This window comes from Globicephala melas, chromosome 17 (genome assembly GCF_963455315.2).
Source record: "Globicephala melas chromosome 17, mGloMel1.2, whole genome shotgun sequence".
NCBI classification, from domain to species: domain Eukaryota; kingdom Metazoa; phylum Chordata; class Mammalia; order Artiodactyla; family Delphinidae; genus Globicephala; species Globicephala melas.
Window position 1 is genome coordinate 71,228,585 of NC_083330.1, and position 16,373 is coordinate 71,244,957.

The 16,373-nt window shown below is 48.2% G+C and overlaps 1 protein-coding gene across 2 annotated transcripts in view; it reads right to left on the reverse strand.

Annotated features, from left to right (window-relative positions):
• The window catches only part of KCNQ3 (potassium voltage-gated channel subfamily Q member 3), a 296,468-nt gene extending 280,854 nt beyond the window's left edge, over positions 1 to 15,614 (reverse strand). Inside the window, exon 1 of one of the 2 annotated variants that reach the window (XR_009559518.1) lies at positions 14,952 to 15,358. Coding sequence is in view for 1 of the 2 variants with exons in the window: in XM_060287199.1 (XP_060143182.1) it covers positions 14,952 to 15,343 (392 nt within the window). In the remaining variant the exon portion in view is untranslated. Of the gene's footprint in view, positions 1 to 14,951 lie in introns of both variants that reach the window. The other variant, XM_060287199.1, reaches the window with a different exon arrangement.
• Between the last annotated feature and the right edge of the window lie 759 nt (positions 15,615 to 16,373).

Consider the following 16,373-nt stretch of genomic DNA (forward strand, 5'->3'; position numbering starts at 1 on the left):
ATCAGATACTGACCACGAGCTACAACCAGGCTTCGGACTATATTACTGACATTTCATTGAATCTTTATAACAACCATGCGAATAAGCAAGTTCCACGTTACAGGTGAGGAAACAGGTTTAGGCTGGTTAAGTGGTTCACTCAAGGTTACTCGGCTAAAACACAGCACAGCCAGGATTCAAAGCCAGGTCTTATCTGTATCCACTTCTGCTCCCATTACTTCACCTGCACAGCTCTCAGGACTGGCACTGTGTGCACTTACCCAAGACTGAGCATCTGCTGGGCCAGGTATTGCATGAGGCCCTGGGCTGCAAAGAACGAATATTTGCACGTACAAAAAGTACAGCTAGGAAACCATCTTCAGCCTCTTTAAACAGCTCACCTCAAGGTTCACAGTGCTAGGTTCTATGATCCCACTCTCTCTTGCATCAATTTCAACACTTTCCCTTTAGTGTGAGAATAAATCAGACCTCTGATTTCTAAAAGTGTGACACAGTCATAGTCAGGGTTGTACATTACGAAGTGAAGAAGGAAACAGTCTTTAACCTTATGCGCATGACGAACTCTGTTTCTTGCTGATGGAAATTTGCCCTGACTCATTTAAATGACGTTGACAGTTTTACTTGAGCCTCGCGTAGACTGAGTATATGCACATATGAAAGTATCACACCACTGTGCAATTATTTATTTACCTACTTGACCGTGGACAGAAACAGCAAAAACGAATATATTCATCCCTATATCCCCTGTTCCTAGTCCAAGGCATGGCATCTTTTAGACCTGAAATCAATGTCAGCTGAACGATGAATCAGAATACCTTGAGTCTGATGAGCAGACATATTTGCAGACAAAGATGTTTAAACGTAAAGGATGAAGATTCTCCTATGAGATTTCTTCCCGACCAAATAAGGTGTGGAAATCATGGTACCTAATTCCCAGAGGAATTCAAGAAGCAACTCAACATTCCTGCTAACATTCTGGAATCCGGAAGGTGGATGTTAATTACTTTCCCAGAAAACCAGAACTGAGGCAAATGGTGGACGTCAGCACCACACTTCACAACCAGATCCTGCCATTTTCTCAATGAAAGATGTGTCTGTAAGGGCAACCGGAATATACCTATTTTAATCTTGTTTTGAAAATGCTAATGCTTCTCACATTATAAATTAGATTCTTCGTTCTTTGAAAGCATCACAAAAGGCACTCGGAATTATAGTGTCAGCAGGACTAAAGTTCTCCATGCTTATTTAAAATAACTCTCCTGTTTTATTTGGTAAGAATTACTAATATGTGAACACACCAGAATTTCAACAAGGATACGGCTCCATCCCCCAAAGGAAATGCAGGCAATGGGCTGGTTCCATGGTGCTTGAGACCTCTACAGTCCTGCACACATTAAGAGTTCAAAAAGCGTAGCCATCGCGAGATACGAGGCACTGAGTCAACATATTTACAAATACTTTAAATTCACAGTTTTTTTTTCCTGAATGACTTTCCTAAACGAAAAATTAATGAGGGGGAAAAAACACTACAGAATTACCATGACCCTGAGGCCACAAGACTTCCTTTACTTAAGAACCACTGGAAAAAACAAAACAAAACACAGAAACATTTGTGAACCACAAGTTCCAATATTTTCTTCACTTCAGAATGAGACAATGTACAGCAGTTGCTGTCAATGCCCCTCTCACCCCCTCCTCAGCACCTTCTCCCAGCACCTGCCAAAGGTGGCCTTCTGCAAACAAATACCTTTGGCAAACACCCCCATTTTTGTCTAAGGGATTTCTCTGAGAGGTAATACCCCTGGGATCAGCCCTGAGCCAATGATGGATGGAGTCTGAGGATAATTCTGCACTGCTGTACACTGCATTACAGGGGCCCCTGGGGAGGCCAGTGTTAATTAACCCCCATGGTGACCTGCTTGATGATAAATGCGTCCTTACGGTCTGCATTCTCTTTCGTGTCTTATTTCCCCACTTGCTCCAATTTTACTTATTTTTCCAATTTTTCTCAGAATCACCTCCTAAATCATGCATTCTCAGTAGCGCTGGGTATTGCCTTCAAGGGGGCAAAGTTGGTTGTTGGAGGGTGGGGTTGGGAAAAAAATCTTACTCTTTTTATATATGGAGCCCAGACATAAATACAGTACATAAAGGATACACAGTATATCTGTGGTATTAAAACATCATGGGTGGGAGCAATCAGGGAAAAAAGTGTCTAAAAAGACTCCTCAGCGGGGAGATGTTGCAAACCAGATTGCACGACTGTGCATTAAATAAACCACTTGCACTGAGCACCTTGCCTCAGGGAGCTTCTGGAGGGACACAAAGTAAGATGCAGTGGTAGCCTCCCCTGAGTACACCATGAAGTCATTCATTAGATCCTTTCAATGTAGGGCAGGGAATATTAGGGCCATTTATCAGATGAAACACTGGGGCTCTTACGAGTACGATGACCTGTTGGAGACAACAGAGCAAACTAGCCCAGGACTCAGGGTGAGAGCTTGGGTCTCCTAGGGGCTGGGCTCTCAGGCTCACCTTAGAAAAAACATGAAGAGCGCTTAGCCCAACGTGGCACAGGGAAATAACTCTATAAATATCAGTGACTGTTATTAATGAAAACAGATCAGGTTTCCATGAATGGGCCAGATGATGGTGCTGCCCCACAGGTGACAGAATAATAACCCAAATGGATAAAAAATATTAGTTAGCACTGATATGCTGGTTTTGAATGCCCCAACTTAATGTTGGACTCAAGGGAGATCAGAGAGCAATTTTTTTTTTTTTTTTTTTTTGCGGTACGCGGGCCTCTCACTGTTGTGGCCTCTCCCACTGCAGAGCACAGGCTCCAGACTCGCAGGCTCAGCGGCCATGGCTCACGGGTCCAGCTGCTCCGCAGCACGTGGGATCCTCCTGGACCAGGGCACGAACCAGCGTCCCCTGCATCGGCAGGCGGACTCTCAACCACTGCGCCACCAGGGAAGCCCCAGAGAGCATTTTATATGACTCTTGGTAGAGGGCTGGATTTGGGGGGTAGGGTGGAGAAAAGAGGGTCAAGGGACAAGGAATTTCTACAGGAAGAGAAACCCTCCTTGGCCAGAGGCCGACTGGGGCCTGTGGATGGACGCCTGGATAGCATGCACTTGGCTTTGCTCTTTCTGCTGCTTATCTGATCTAGACCCCGAGACAAGGCAACCCAGAACAGTCATGCTGTTGGTAAGACTGCTCCACCGGTACACAGCCATTGGAAGCCCGCGAGGGAAAGCTGATGTGGCTGAATGGAAGCCAGCCTTGGAAGAAGAAGACCTGAGTTCAAGTCCTCCCTTTGCCATCAAAGTGACCTCAGGCAACTTTCTCACTGCCCTGGGCCTCCGTTAGCTCTTCTCTACAGTTCTAACGGTCTCTGATCTTTGAAATCTGCCAGGTGCCTCTCTCCAGGTTCGTAAATCCCCTAAACTGCTGTTTAGCTTGATTAGACTTGCTGGTGCCTAAGGTTTCATTTTTCCGGACTGGCCTCACTAGGTGGAGAAACATCCGAAACTGATAGACGTGGGGGGAGATAAAGCCGGAGCTGGGGTTTTAGGAACGGGCAGGAGTAGGGAGATCCATAGCGTGATAGGACTGAGTGATTTTCCATTAGTACAGATGGCCTGGACCGGAAGAACATATTCCCTCGGCTCAATATTTTCAAGTCGTGTTGGATAATATTTCACCCCATCCCCTACAAAAGACATCCATAAAGGTAGAGATGGACTTGAACTGCTATGGCAGGTTTACGAAAAATCTCACGGCAAAGAAACTCCATGGACAGGCTCCTCCGATACAACGCTGGCGTAGTTAGAAAAAACAGATGTGGGGAATTTGTAAGAAGGGCCCTGCTGTAACAGCCATTTGGCTAATACTTCTAAAGCAAGTGTCCTGGTAGCACTGCCCAAGAGGGAATAGAATAAACTACAAAATGATGTAAAAATGTTGGTTTTTATTGATAGCTTGGTTTTATATGCCCCAACTCAGCTGTTATACTCTTAGACAGGGTCCAAAGGATTTTATGTCTCTTGAAGGAGGGGAGGGTGAAGAAGAGGAAAAGGCGATCCTGAGGAAACCCTGAAGTCTTCAGCAGGACAGAAGCCCACCTCGGGAGGAAGCCAAGCAGAGCCCATGTACAGGATGCCCCATGAGCCAACTGCATCAGTACTTACTCCTGTTCTTCATAAACTACATGCAAGAAGCAATCTTGTTCCCGAGTTATAACCCAATCTGTTCTCTTAAGAAAACATTTCAAACAAAATCCTCTATCCCTTCTGTGGCAGAATGAAAAGTCCCATCCAACAAGGGTACAATTGGACGGGATCTGATTTGCATCCTATGACGCCTGCCAAACTAGAGGTGACCTGAAACCTCTGTATTGACTGCAGTCTTGTCATCTTTGACTGTTGTCTTGTCATCTCCAAACCTCTTTCTCTTCATTCTCCTAAAAGGCGATCAACCTAGGGAAGCCAACATCCCTGTAACACAGGTACTAAGGCATACCGTTAATGGGTTCCCGATTAAAATACCCAGTGATGTTCAGGTGACGCAACACAGACAGAAACGTGGCAAATCTGTCCCTGGGCAAATGCCCAAACCCAAAACCCAACTGTGGGACCTGTCTGCTCCTCATACAGCTTTCGGACAATGTTACCTCAGAATGCCACTCCCTGTGTACTTTCCAAAGTGCTTCCTCACATGCTGCCTCATGGGATTCTTCATCAATTCTACACGTAAGTATTTGCAGACTGTGAGACAAGGGAAGTGTTTGAATCACACATCTTCAAACAACTTACCCAATGCATTTCTGACAAACTCACAGCCATCTCCAGTCATCCCACACCAGAACCACATACCACAGTGTCTAGAATGACTTTTAGTCAATCCAACTTTGAGGACCTTTCCCATGCTTCCCTTCACACTGCTCTGTGGTCCAAAGATGCACCACATCTTGTTTTCATTAATGTCAAAACTTCGAAACCCAAGCCAAAAAGAGAAAGAGAGCAGGACCTTGATTCTCTGGAAAAGACCATAGGGGCACACTTGATTTAGGAACCTTTTAAACATTGATGGAATCTTTTTAAATGAATACAGATGAAAGGGGGAACCTCCAAATAGTGCAAGAATAATAATTCAGTGTTCTGAATTATTAGTCCTCCTAGTAGGAGGGGGAGATGAGTCGTCAATGGGACCGTCAGTCAATTCCTCCATCTTCTCCCCACTGCTTACACCTCCTTTGCAGAAGTCTCCCTTAACAAAGGAGACAACAGTGCCTTCCCCATTCTGCATGCCAGTGTTCCTCATTTGCATGCTATTACTGCATTAGCTAGGCTATTTACATTTAGTCGTTTCCAGTCTCCGCCTCCATAGGGAAAGAATTAGGTATGGCTCATCTCCCTCAACGTCCTGGCACGAAGCTTGGCATTTGAGTCAGCACGTGTGGCCCCTAAATGAATGACCTTAGCATGCTAAACTGCACCTTTCTCCTGGATGTTTCCCATCACCTGGACAAAGCACAGGGAACTATACTCAATATTTTGTAATAACCTATAAGGGAGAAGAAACTGAAAAGGAATATATATATACATATATATGTATAACCAAATCACTTTGTTGTACATCTGAAACTAACGCAACATTGTAAATCAACTATACTCAATAAATTTTTTTTAATTAAAAAAATTTTTAAATTAAAACAAAAAAAACTCCAAGGTGGAGAGGAAATTTGAGGCACGGTCTATACAGAATCCGTGAACCTAAGAAAGCCCGTTGAGCTCAGCCAACGGTCTTCAGGCCTGGCTTCATATTAGAATTACTTCACAATGATGCCTGGACCCCACAGAGCAATGGTATCTGTTTCTGGGGTGAGGCCTTCATCTGCATGTGCTCTGTGTTGTTTGTGTGTGTTTGTCTTCTTCTTTTTTTTTTTTTTAAGTATTTTTAACTTTTTATTTAAAAATATTTTTAATTAGAATGGTAACATAATCCACACATATATAAGCCTTGCCTAGGTTTTCCAAGTGTTAATATTTTTGCCATGTTTTCTTCCTTCTCCCTCTTCCCCTGTGTATGTACTGTGTACACACACACACACACTTACAGAGTCTGTATGTGTGCTGAACCACTTGAAAGTAAGTTGCAGATATCACGACACTTCACCACTAAATATTACAGCACGCATCTCTTAAAAAAAAAAAAAGAGGGCTTCCCTGGTGGCGCAGTGGTTGAGAGTCTGCCTGCCGATGCAGGGGACATGGGTTCGTGCCCCGGTCCGGGGGGATCCCACATGCCACGGAGCCGGCTCGCTGAGCCTGTGCTCTGCAATGGGAGAGGCCACAACAGTGAGAGGCCCACGTAGTGCAAAAAAAAAAAAGAAACTTCATCTGCATAACCGAAATGCAATTATCATACTCGAGAAATTAAATTTGGATATATATTGTCATCTCATATGGAATCTCTGTTCAGATTTTCTTAATTGTCCCTATAATAATATCTTTGATTGTTATTATTTTTTTAACTCAGGATCCAACCAAGAATCATGAACTGCATTGGTTTGTTTGTGTTTTTTCCAGCTGTGTTGACATATAACATTGCATAAGCTTAAGGTACATGATGTGGTGATTAGATATGCATATATATTATAAGGTTCTTAAACACATCCAACACCTCACATAGTTGATTTTTTTTTTTTTTTTTTGGTGAGAATTTTTAGGATCTGCTCTCTTAGCAGCTTTCAATTATACAACAGAGTTATTTTTAACTACAGTCACCATGCTGTACATTAGATCCCCAGAACCTATTCATCTTATAACTGGAAGTTTGTACCCCCTGACCAACTTCACCCATTTCCTGCACCCCCCAGCCCCTGGCAACCACCAATCTGATCTCTGGTCCTGAGTTCAATTTTTTTAGATTCCTGTATAAGTGACATAGTATAGTACTGTGTCTCTCTGACTTATTTCTCTTAGCATAATGCCCTCAAGGTTCATCCAAGTTGTTGCAAATAGCATGATTTGCTTCTTTTCTACAGCTGGAAAAGATTCCATTTTTTATATATATATATACCACATTTTCTTTATCCATTCATCCAACAATGGACACTCAGGCTGTTTCCAAATCTAGTCTATTGTAAATAATACAGCAATGAACATGGGACTGCAAATAGCTCTTTAAGATACTGATTTCATCTCCTTTGGATATATATCCAGAGCTGGGATTGCTGGACCATATGGTAGTTCTATTTTTAATTTTTTGAGGGACCTCCATACTGTTTTCCCACAGTGGCTGCACCAGTTTACGTTCCCACCAACATTGCATAAGGGATCCCTTTTCTCCACATCCTCGCCAACACTCGTTATTTCTTGTCTTTTTGATGATGGCCATTCTGACAGGTGTGAGGTGGTATCTCATCGTGGTTTTATTTTGCATTTCCCTGATGATTAGTGATGCTGAGCACCTTTTCATGTGCCTGTTGGCCATTTGTACGTCTTCTTGGAAAAATATCTATTCAGATCCTTTGCCCATTTTTTAATCAGATTATTTGCTTTCTTGTTACTGAGTTGCATGAATTCTTTATATATTTTGGATATTAACCCCTCATCAAATACATGGTTGCAAATATTTTCTCCCCTACCATAGTTGCCTTTTCATTTGATTGATCGCTTCTTTGGTGGTGCAGAAGTTTGATGCAGTCCCACTTGTCGATTCTCAAGTATTGCACTTGGTTGTCATGTGCCTTTAGCCTCCTTTAACTGAAACAGTTATCCTCATCTTTGTTTGTTTTCATGACATGCACCCTTTGAAAGAGACCACGCCAGATATCTTGCAGGATGTCCCACCATTCGACTTTGTTATTTCTTCATGATTAGATTCAGTCCTTTTAGGCACGACTGCAGGTATGTTGTAAATTTCCACTGAACTACTCAGGAGGAAGGTAGGGTCAGTTCGCCTCGTTATACAGAAGCTGGATGGCTTTGGTTCAGGTGCAGTCTGCCAGATTTTTCTTAAGGTGCCTTCTTGTCTAGGTGATTCACACGTGTATCAAAGTCTGAGAAGCCTTACTCCAAGTGTGGTCTGCAGACCAGCAGCACTGGTTTCCCCTGGGAACTTTCCAGAAATGCAGCTCTAAAGCACCTCACCCTGGAAGGGAGAGTTTCTGTCCCTCTCTGTTACTCTTCTGGTACATTGTCTTCTATAGAGGAGAACTGTGACATGGTGAAGAGAGCACCACCTTGTGGGTGGAGGACTCCTGCGTGATCCGAGCTCCACCACCAAAGTAGTTTCAAGAGCCTGGGCAAATCTCAGCATCTGTCATTCATTTATAGAAGAGAGACACTGGGTACCCTCCATTCTAGCAAGAAGGGCCATTTGATGTTAGCCCATTTCCTAGAAAGTGAATTCGGGGCACCTGTGGTCATTGTCATTCCCAGCATATAGCCTCACTGCTGCGCAGAGATCTGATGTTGGGAGTTGTTGTTCACCCCTTACCTGACCTCTTCATTCTGCTTGAATGGCTTGAAAATGTCATAAGAAAGAAGGCCAGGAAGAAGTCAGGAAGTTCATAAAATGAAAAGAAAAGTCAAATGAGATTATTAGAAAGGCGAGGGGGCATGGATTTTATGAGGGGGGTACAAGAAGAAGGCAGATTAAACACGGTTGAGAGGGGAAGCAAAAATGAAACAATATTTACTAAGTCTACAATGTGCTGGTGGAGGTCATGGAGAGATCGTGGTGGAGGGCATAGAGAGGTCGTGGAGGAGGTCATAGAGAGGTCGTGGTGGAGGTCATGGAGAGGTCGTGACCGCTGGTAGACCTGTGGGCTGGCCCCTTATCCCTCCAATGCTGGGCATATACTCTGCCCACTGTTCCCACAGCGGGAGCTATTTTCAAGGGTGCAGCCTTGAGTGAGCACATGTTGTTGAGACCACCTAGATAGTGTTACTGAACCCCGTGAAGGCCTCTATATAAACTTTTAAGATGCTGGCGGTTGGGTGTGGAGATCTACCTGTCTTGCTGCCCAAGACAAGCCTCGTATGTAAGTTCTCTGCTTCTTACACCCGCCACCTACTCATCCAGAGTGGCCTGCCTCTTTCTTCGGTCTCTCCTTGCCCTCCATGTACCCGACCAATTTCAATTTCACCTGGGGAACTCCTGAGGTTGCAAATCAACACAATGCAATGTTCAGGTGTTTAATATCATCACCTTGATTAAATTTCACAACAATCCTGGGGGCGTAGGTATTATTATCTCCATATCATAAATAAACTGAACTCCAGGGAAGTTGAGCGAATTGCTCCAGGTCACAAAGCAAGGAAACAGCAAAGTTGGATTAAACCCAGGTCTGACTCCAAAGACCACGCTCTTACCACTGAGATCACCTCACACCTGTCAGAATGGCTCTTATTTCAAACAAACGAACAAACAAACGAACAAAAGAAAACGAGACCCTAAGTGTTGGTGAGGATACAGAGAAACTGCAAGCCTTACACATTTTTGGCGAAAATGCAAAATGGTACAGCTGGAAAACAGTATGGAAGTTCCTCAAAAATTAAAAATAAAACTACCATGTGATCCAGCCATCCCACTTCTGAGTATTTCCTCAAAATATTATTATCAGGGGATCAAAGAGCTATTAGCACCTCCATGTTCATTGAAGTACTATTCACATGAGCCAAGAGGTGGAAAACAACCTAAATGTCCATCAACGGATGAATGGATAAAGAAAATAGAATACTACTCAGTCTTAAGAAGGAAATTCTGCAGTATGTGGCAACATAGATGAACCTTGAGGACATTATGCTAAGTGAAATAAGCCAATCACAGAAAGACAAACATTGCAGGAGTCTACTTATATGAGGCACCTGAGACAGTCAAATTCATAGAGTCAGAGAGTAAAATGGTGGTTCCCCAGGGCTGGAGGGAGGAGAAAGAGGGAGTTACTAACCAACAGGCATAAAGTTTCAGTTAAGCAAGAGGAGAGATCAGCTGTACAACTCTGTGCCTACAGTCAACAGTAACGCACTGTACACTTAAATATCTGTTGAGGGTAGGTTTCATGTTAAGTGTTCTTGCCACAATAAAATAAAAATTATTTAAAAACGAATGAGAGCTTTTCAAAATCCTTTGTTCGCAATAATGAGAAGGAAACCCACAAAACTGAGGAAGAGAATGCAAAGAGGAAATTAGTGGGGTAAGAAAAAAGTGAGGATGAACTGAGAGGGTTAAGAAGACAAACATCTAGTGGGAAATGAGAAAGAATACGATACATGGGGGCAGAAAAGGAAGAGAATGGGATGAATAGAGTCAGAGAACAGAATAGCTGAGAGAACTGAGTCCAGCAGTCCATCCCTTCCGTAATGAATTACAAGTTGTAGCACTGGCTGAGATGCAGTTCAAGGGATTCCTTACACCTAGGCCGGGAAGTTGACCAGATGGCCAAACTCTGAGATTTCTGCTAATATTAATGTTATTATTAGATGATATTGAATATTATTAAGATATTAGTAGAGGGAGGGGATATAGGTATACATATAGCTGATTCACTTTGTCGTACCACAGAAACTAACACAACATTGTAAAGCAACTATACCCCAATAAAAGAAAGATATTATTAGAATACATGTTCTATTGGGGCAGAGATCAGACTGTTTTGTTTTGCTTGGTTTTGTTTACTGCTATAATGCCAATGTCTAGAAGAGTGCCAGGCGCAGCGAAGGCATTTCTATTGACTAACATCGACAACACAAAGTTCTATCTATTATTGAGCACTTCTTCTATGTAAGGTGCTCTTAGCTCCACAAGAGTCTATATTGAGAACACTTTTTAGACTAAGAAACTGAAACTCAGAGATCCAGCAACTTGCCCAGGAACATACTGGCCGTAAGAGGCAAAGCAAGTTTGGGAAATCAAATTTCTCTTACTTCAAGGACTTGCTAAGACTCTACTTTCCTAAGGGGTCTCAGTGAGAGGCCAGTGTCTCTCCTCCACCTTGAGGGCTGTAGCTCCTTTAGTCAATATGCTAGGTCCACCAGCCAGGCCCTTCACCTTCCAGAGCGGCTGCTGGGTCCTTGCGCCCCACCTCTCAGCCTTGCCTGCCTGATGTCCCAGGGGCCAGTCCACCTGAGAATGCAATCAGTGTGCATCTCTTGTGATCATTTCCCGTTGGCGGGTCAACAGGTGATCAACTGATCATAGCCAACTGGCCACGGAGAGGTGGTCAGGGTAGTGGGATGCCTGCATTGTTGCCAGTCCAGCAATAATGCCAAGATGAAGCCAGCATCTTCCCACTAACAGGCTAGGAAGGGGGAGTCCCCAGACAGCCTCAGGACAGCCACAGCGGCAGGTGTGTATGACTTTTAAGGAGACCCTATTTCAGAATCAACTAGTAAACACTTCATGCCTAATACTGGGCTAATTTCATTCATATACACTACTTTTTTTAAGCCTAAAAACCACCCTACGATGGATGGTTCTCACCCTCAACTTACAGATCTTCCCCAGCTCGGCTCATGCAAAGTCAAAGAGACTGAAGGCAGAGTCCAGATGTGAACGTCAAGTCCAGCCCCTTTTCTACAGCATCAGAATCCTTTTCAGCCATGCAGCTAAAGATATAGAGAAGCGATCAGCCTTACCGGGGTCACAGCGTGGTCTCCCACCTCTCCCCTGTTGTCCACCGTGAGACTTCTGAGAGCTGTTCTCATCATGAATGTTCCGTAATGCTGACTACTTATTATTGTTCTGAGAACAGGAAAACCACGCAGAACAAAGTCTGGGTGAACCTGAGAGTATGCGTTCACTCATCCATTCAGCAAACGCTTCCTGGGTGACTGCCGTGAGCCCAGAAGCCTGCTGGGGACTGAGGTGGCCAAGACGCAACACAGCCCTTCCTCAAAGTAGTTCTCAGCTCTGCCGGGGGAGGTGAGCAAGCAGGTCAGTCCAGTGCAAAATCCTATGCTTGGGGATGCTGCCGAGGAGGGGCAATTCTAGCTCAGCTGGAGGGCCGGGGAAAAACCTCCCAGAGGAGGTGACATGAGAACTCGGCCAAGGTGAAAGTGAGTAGCCGGGAGAAAGCAAGGGACGGGCATTTAAGGTAAAGGGGGCAGGGGCGGTGGGCTGGGGGCGGACGGGTGCGGTCTTTGATTCTCACATTTGCTGTATCCTGCCTTTGGGAGAGAAGGAAAAAAATCACATCTCATGGGTCCGGTTCATTTTTTTTAAAAAAGAGCGTGAACTAGCCTGTGAGCCCACGGTCAGCCCAAATTCCTGGCCCGCGTTCTGTCATTAACCACAGCCCAGAATAGGATAATGGCTGCTTTGAAGCACGAATTTCAGTGCTTGCAAAATCCTGAATCATCAATGAAAGGTATGGTTTTGTTAACTTGACCAGACTTCCTCCCAGCTGGAGGAAGGATGTACAGTGCCTCCACTAACCAGGTATGCTTCAGTATCAGGAGCTCAAACCCAGCCCAATAATCTAACGCCCAATTAATCAGAATCTCAATACCACCGCCACCCCAGGCCATGTCCCGTTTCCCTAACACTGTGGTTCCCTGGGTTCTGAGCAGCCCCTGCTTTGATTCCAAACTCCATTCCCAGCCGTTTGCCAACTGTGAGCTATGAAGGGGAGGCAGAGGCGGGACTAAGAGTCCTCTGCTACCAATGGGTGAGGGGCATCCAGGGACGCCTGGTAAAATACCCAGAGTCCCACAGTTGTTGGCAGAGGGTCAGAACTGGAATCCGGGCTCACAAACAAGTGATGACCCACTGCGTTCATATGTGAGCTCCAGCTGTGGGATCCTGGACAGGTGGTGCTATCTGTTTTAGTTTTCATATCTTCACCTATCAAATGTAGGGAACAATTCCCACATCATAGCATCATGGTGAGAATGAAATGAAATAAATGATTTGCATGTGTGAAAGTGCCTTTCTCCTCCCATAGATTGAAATTTTCCTGGGTCCTCTCTGGGAAACTGAGGCTACATACAGATTTTGGCATTCCCAAACCTGCTTCCAGGTGATGGAATAATTCTAGAGAAGGATAACATTGAGGCCTTACCTATCCCTTCCCCAGACTGGTCAAGACAGGGCTGGAGCGCCGGCTGGGAAAGGTGGGAGGAGAAGAAAGAGGGAGCCCACAAACTCCAGTAGGACCCCGGGTTCGGAAGTCAGCCAACACGTACTGAACACCATTTACGTGCAAAAGGACATGTGAGGCTGTGTATGCTTGTGTGCGCTCAAATAATTCGTGTGCCTTTTTTATTATCGCATATTCCAGTATTATCTTCAGTTCAATTGAACTAAATACAGCACTAGAGACAGAGACGAATATCTTTCAATCCCTTTTTACCACCTGAAGAAAGCAAATGGAAGAGCAACAATTGCTAACCCTTCTATCCATTCACTAACGCCTGCAAATACACGCAGACATGAATGCCAAAGGCTGGACAGCCCCCCTCCACCCCACCCCCCAAAACCCATGTTCCTGGCTGCATGTCCTTAGTTCCTCAGTTTCCGGAAGGCGCCCTTTCCAGGCTTCGGTAACCTCTCTGATGAAACCTGTTGCCAAGCCTGAGGTCCTGTGCAGACGCCTCCACCTGGCGGCCAAAGCTGGAAAAGCCTTTCCAACCAAGGAAGATTGGCAGGTAGTGTTTAACTCCGAGGCTCCCCGAACCCCTTCCCACCACGTAGGTCATGGGTCAATCGGAGAAGGGCAGAGAGGAATATCCATTGCTAAAGGCACAAGAAGGGTCAAGGTCTTGGCCGATTCCCCGCCAAAACCCTGGTAACGGTACAGCCTCCTAAGAAGCAGCCATCAGGATGACTAAGCCGCAGACAGGAAGAAAGGGGTACCTGGAAGTGCCCTGCCAGCCCTGAGGCGCGCGCTGCCAGCTGTGATTTCCCCTCCTGGAGAGGAGCCACCACTACCATCTTCGCCCTCTCCCCCAACACAGCAGGATTTTCTAGCCAGAGTGTCAGGAGTAGAAGTTCCATCTTCCTTCCCACCACGCACTTACATCCTGACTAGAAGGGGACCCTCTCCAGGGGGCAAACCTTCAGCCCAGGCCCCTTCACACTCCCGCTGCCCTTGCCCAGTCAAAGCAAGAGAAAAGCAAGCAGTTCAGGGGATATTAAGACCAAATTATGGAGATGCTCCAGCCAAAATTATCCCTGGCCCCCACCTACTGGCGCTGTTAAGCCCTCACCCGTCAGTCTAGACTTAGAGCCTGAGAATCACAATCAATCCCCCCCATCCCTCTCTCTCTCATTAACTTCCCTAAAAAGAATCCCAAAACATGCATTTTGGCCAGTCCAAGTCCCCAACTGGAGCAAACCACGTTCCTTTCCATAGGAGAATGGAGCCTTAAGAAGGTAGCACAAGCAAAGCCATCGACACCCGCGCTCAAACACACACACACACACACGCACACACACGCACACCCCACTGTGGGCAATGTACCACTCCCATCCTCAACTCCAGGATGTATCATTTAAAGTCAGCAGCGACCCCAAATAGAAGGGACCCACCCTGAGCAGAGCCACAGAGCGCATGGGAAGATCCGCTTTATCCCGTTCGACCTCCTCGTTAATTAGAAAAACCACAGAATTCTTTTAAGCTTGGATACCAACATCCGGAGAAGGGGCCGTAACTGCGCACCCGCGCGCACACACACACAGGCCAAAGCGGTCTCCAAATCAGCTGAGGAGCCACGCTTGGATCTTTCAAGCCCTGGTGTCCAGCCCCCAGAGAGTGGTTCACAGACCCACACACACACCTACACAGCACAGGGCAGGCTGGTCTCCAATCCGGCGGACGGGCGCCCCTGGACTTTGAAGCCTCAGAGCCGTCCCCAGCTCCAGCCCACCGCCCCCCCCCGAACCCCCGGCCACACGCCGCCTCCGAGGGGCGCCCCGAGCGGCCCGGTACTCACACGAGAGCGTGGTAGAGCAGCGCCCAGCCCCGCGGTCTCTCGAGGGCGTCGTAGATCAAAGTTTGGATGCGTCGGTACTTGGCGTTGTTCCTCTTGACAGGGCGGCTCAGGGGGGTCTTGGCCAGGAGCCCGATGCCCTGCGGGGTCCTCCGCAGCCCCTCGTCGCGGCCGCCGCCCTCCAGCAGCAGGGTCCCGTCTTTGTCAGCTCCGGCCCCGAGCGCCAAGGTGACTTGCTCCACGTCGCCCGGCGCCAGCCCCACTTTCCGCTCCTCGTCGCCCGCCGCCGCCGCCGCGTCCCCTCCGGCAGGGTTAGGGGCCCCGCCGCCGCCGCCGTCGCCCCCGTCGCCGCCGCCGCCAGCCGCCCCCGCCGCCCTGCGCGCCTTGAGCCCCATCGGCCTCGCCCCCGCCGGCCGCTTCGCCTTCTCCGCAGCTGCTTCGGGAAGAAGGGGCGCTCGGGGTGCGTGGAAGAGGCGGCGGCGGCGGCGGCGAGCCCGGGAACTCCAATGCCATGATCCGCGCGCCCCTCCCCACCCCCCCCTCCAAAAGCAGGCTAAGGCGGGGCCCCGGGGGGCAGGGGGGAGGGGTCACATCCCGCGCGGGTCAGCCGCGGGACACCGGGGGGCGCGGGCCGCGGGCTGCTAGAGGCGGGCGAGGGCACGCGAGGCTGGCGCGGAGGCGCTAGGGCGCGCGGCGGCGGAAGCCCGGCACCGGCGCTCCGGGGCGGCGGCGGCGGCGGCGGCACCCGGGCCGGCGAGCCCGAGACAGCATCGCAGTTTATTTACAAGCCGGGTGCCAGCCGCCCTCCCGCCCGCCACACGCGCCGCCGCCGCCGCCTCCTCCCTCCTCCACGCTCCTACCCGCGCCACTCCCCCGTCCCGCCCCGCCCCGCCCAGCTCGCCCGCCCGCTCGCTCGCCCGCCCGCTCGCTCCAGCCTCAGCCTCGCTCCAGCCGCAGTAGCGAGCGGGCGACCGCGCAGAGGCCGGAGCGCACGCCGCCTCCCTCCCGCCCGCGCCAGGGTGGGGCCCCATCGTCCCGCCCCTTCGCGGCCAAAGGCCCGGGCGGCGCCCCGCCCCTCCCCGCGGCCCGCGGAGAGCCAGTGAGCGCAGCTGCGGCCGCTGAGCCGGGCTGCAAGCGCACCCGTGGGCGTTGGGGCTTACCCCCGGCGCTGCGCGCGGCGCGAAGAGGAGAAGCGGCTGGGGGCGTCGTCTCTTTTCCCGTGTTCGCCTGGGCCCTGCATCTTTACGTTTTCTCGTCACCTCCCAACCAGCTTCTGGGCTTCGGAAGTAAAATCGAAGTTGCTGGGTTGGCCAAGGCCGAGCGCACCGCGAACCCACCCGCTCGGTGCTAGCAGTGCTTGTGGCTCCTTAGTCCCTTTGGTTCGTGGTTCGTGGTGGACAGTTCCGCCCTCACCTCCCGGCCCCT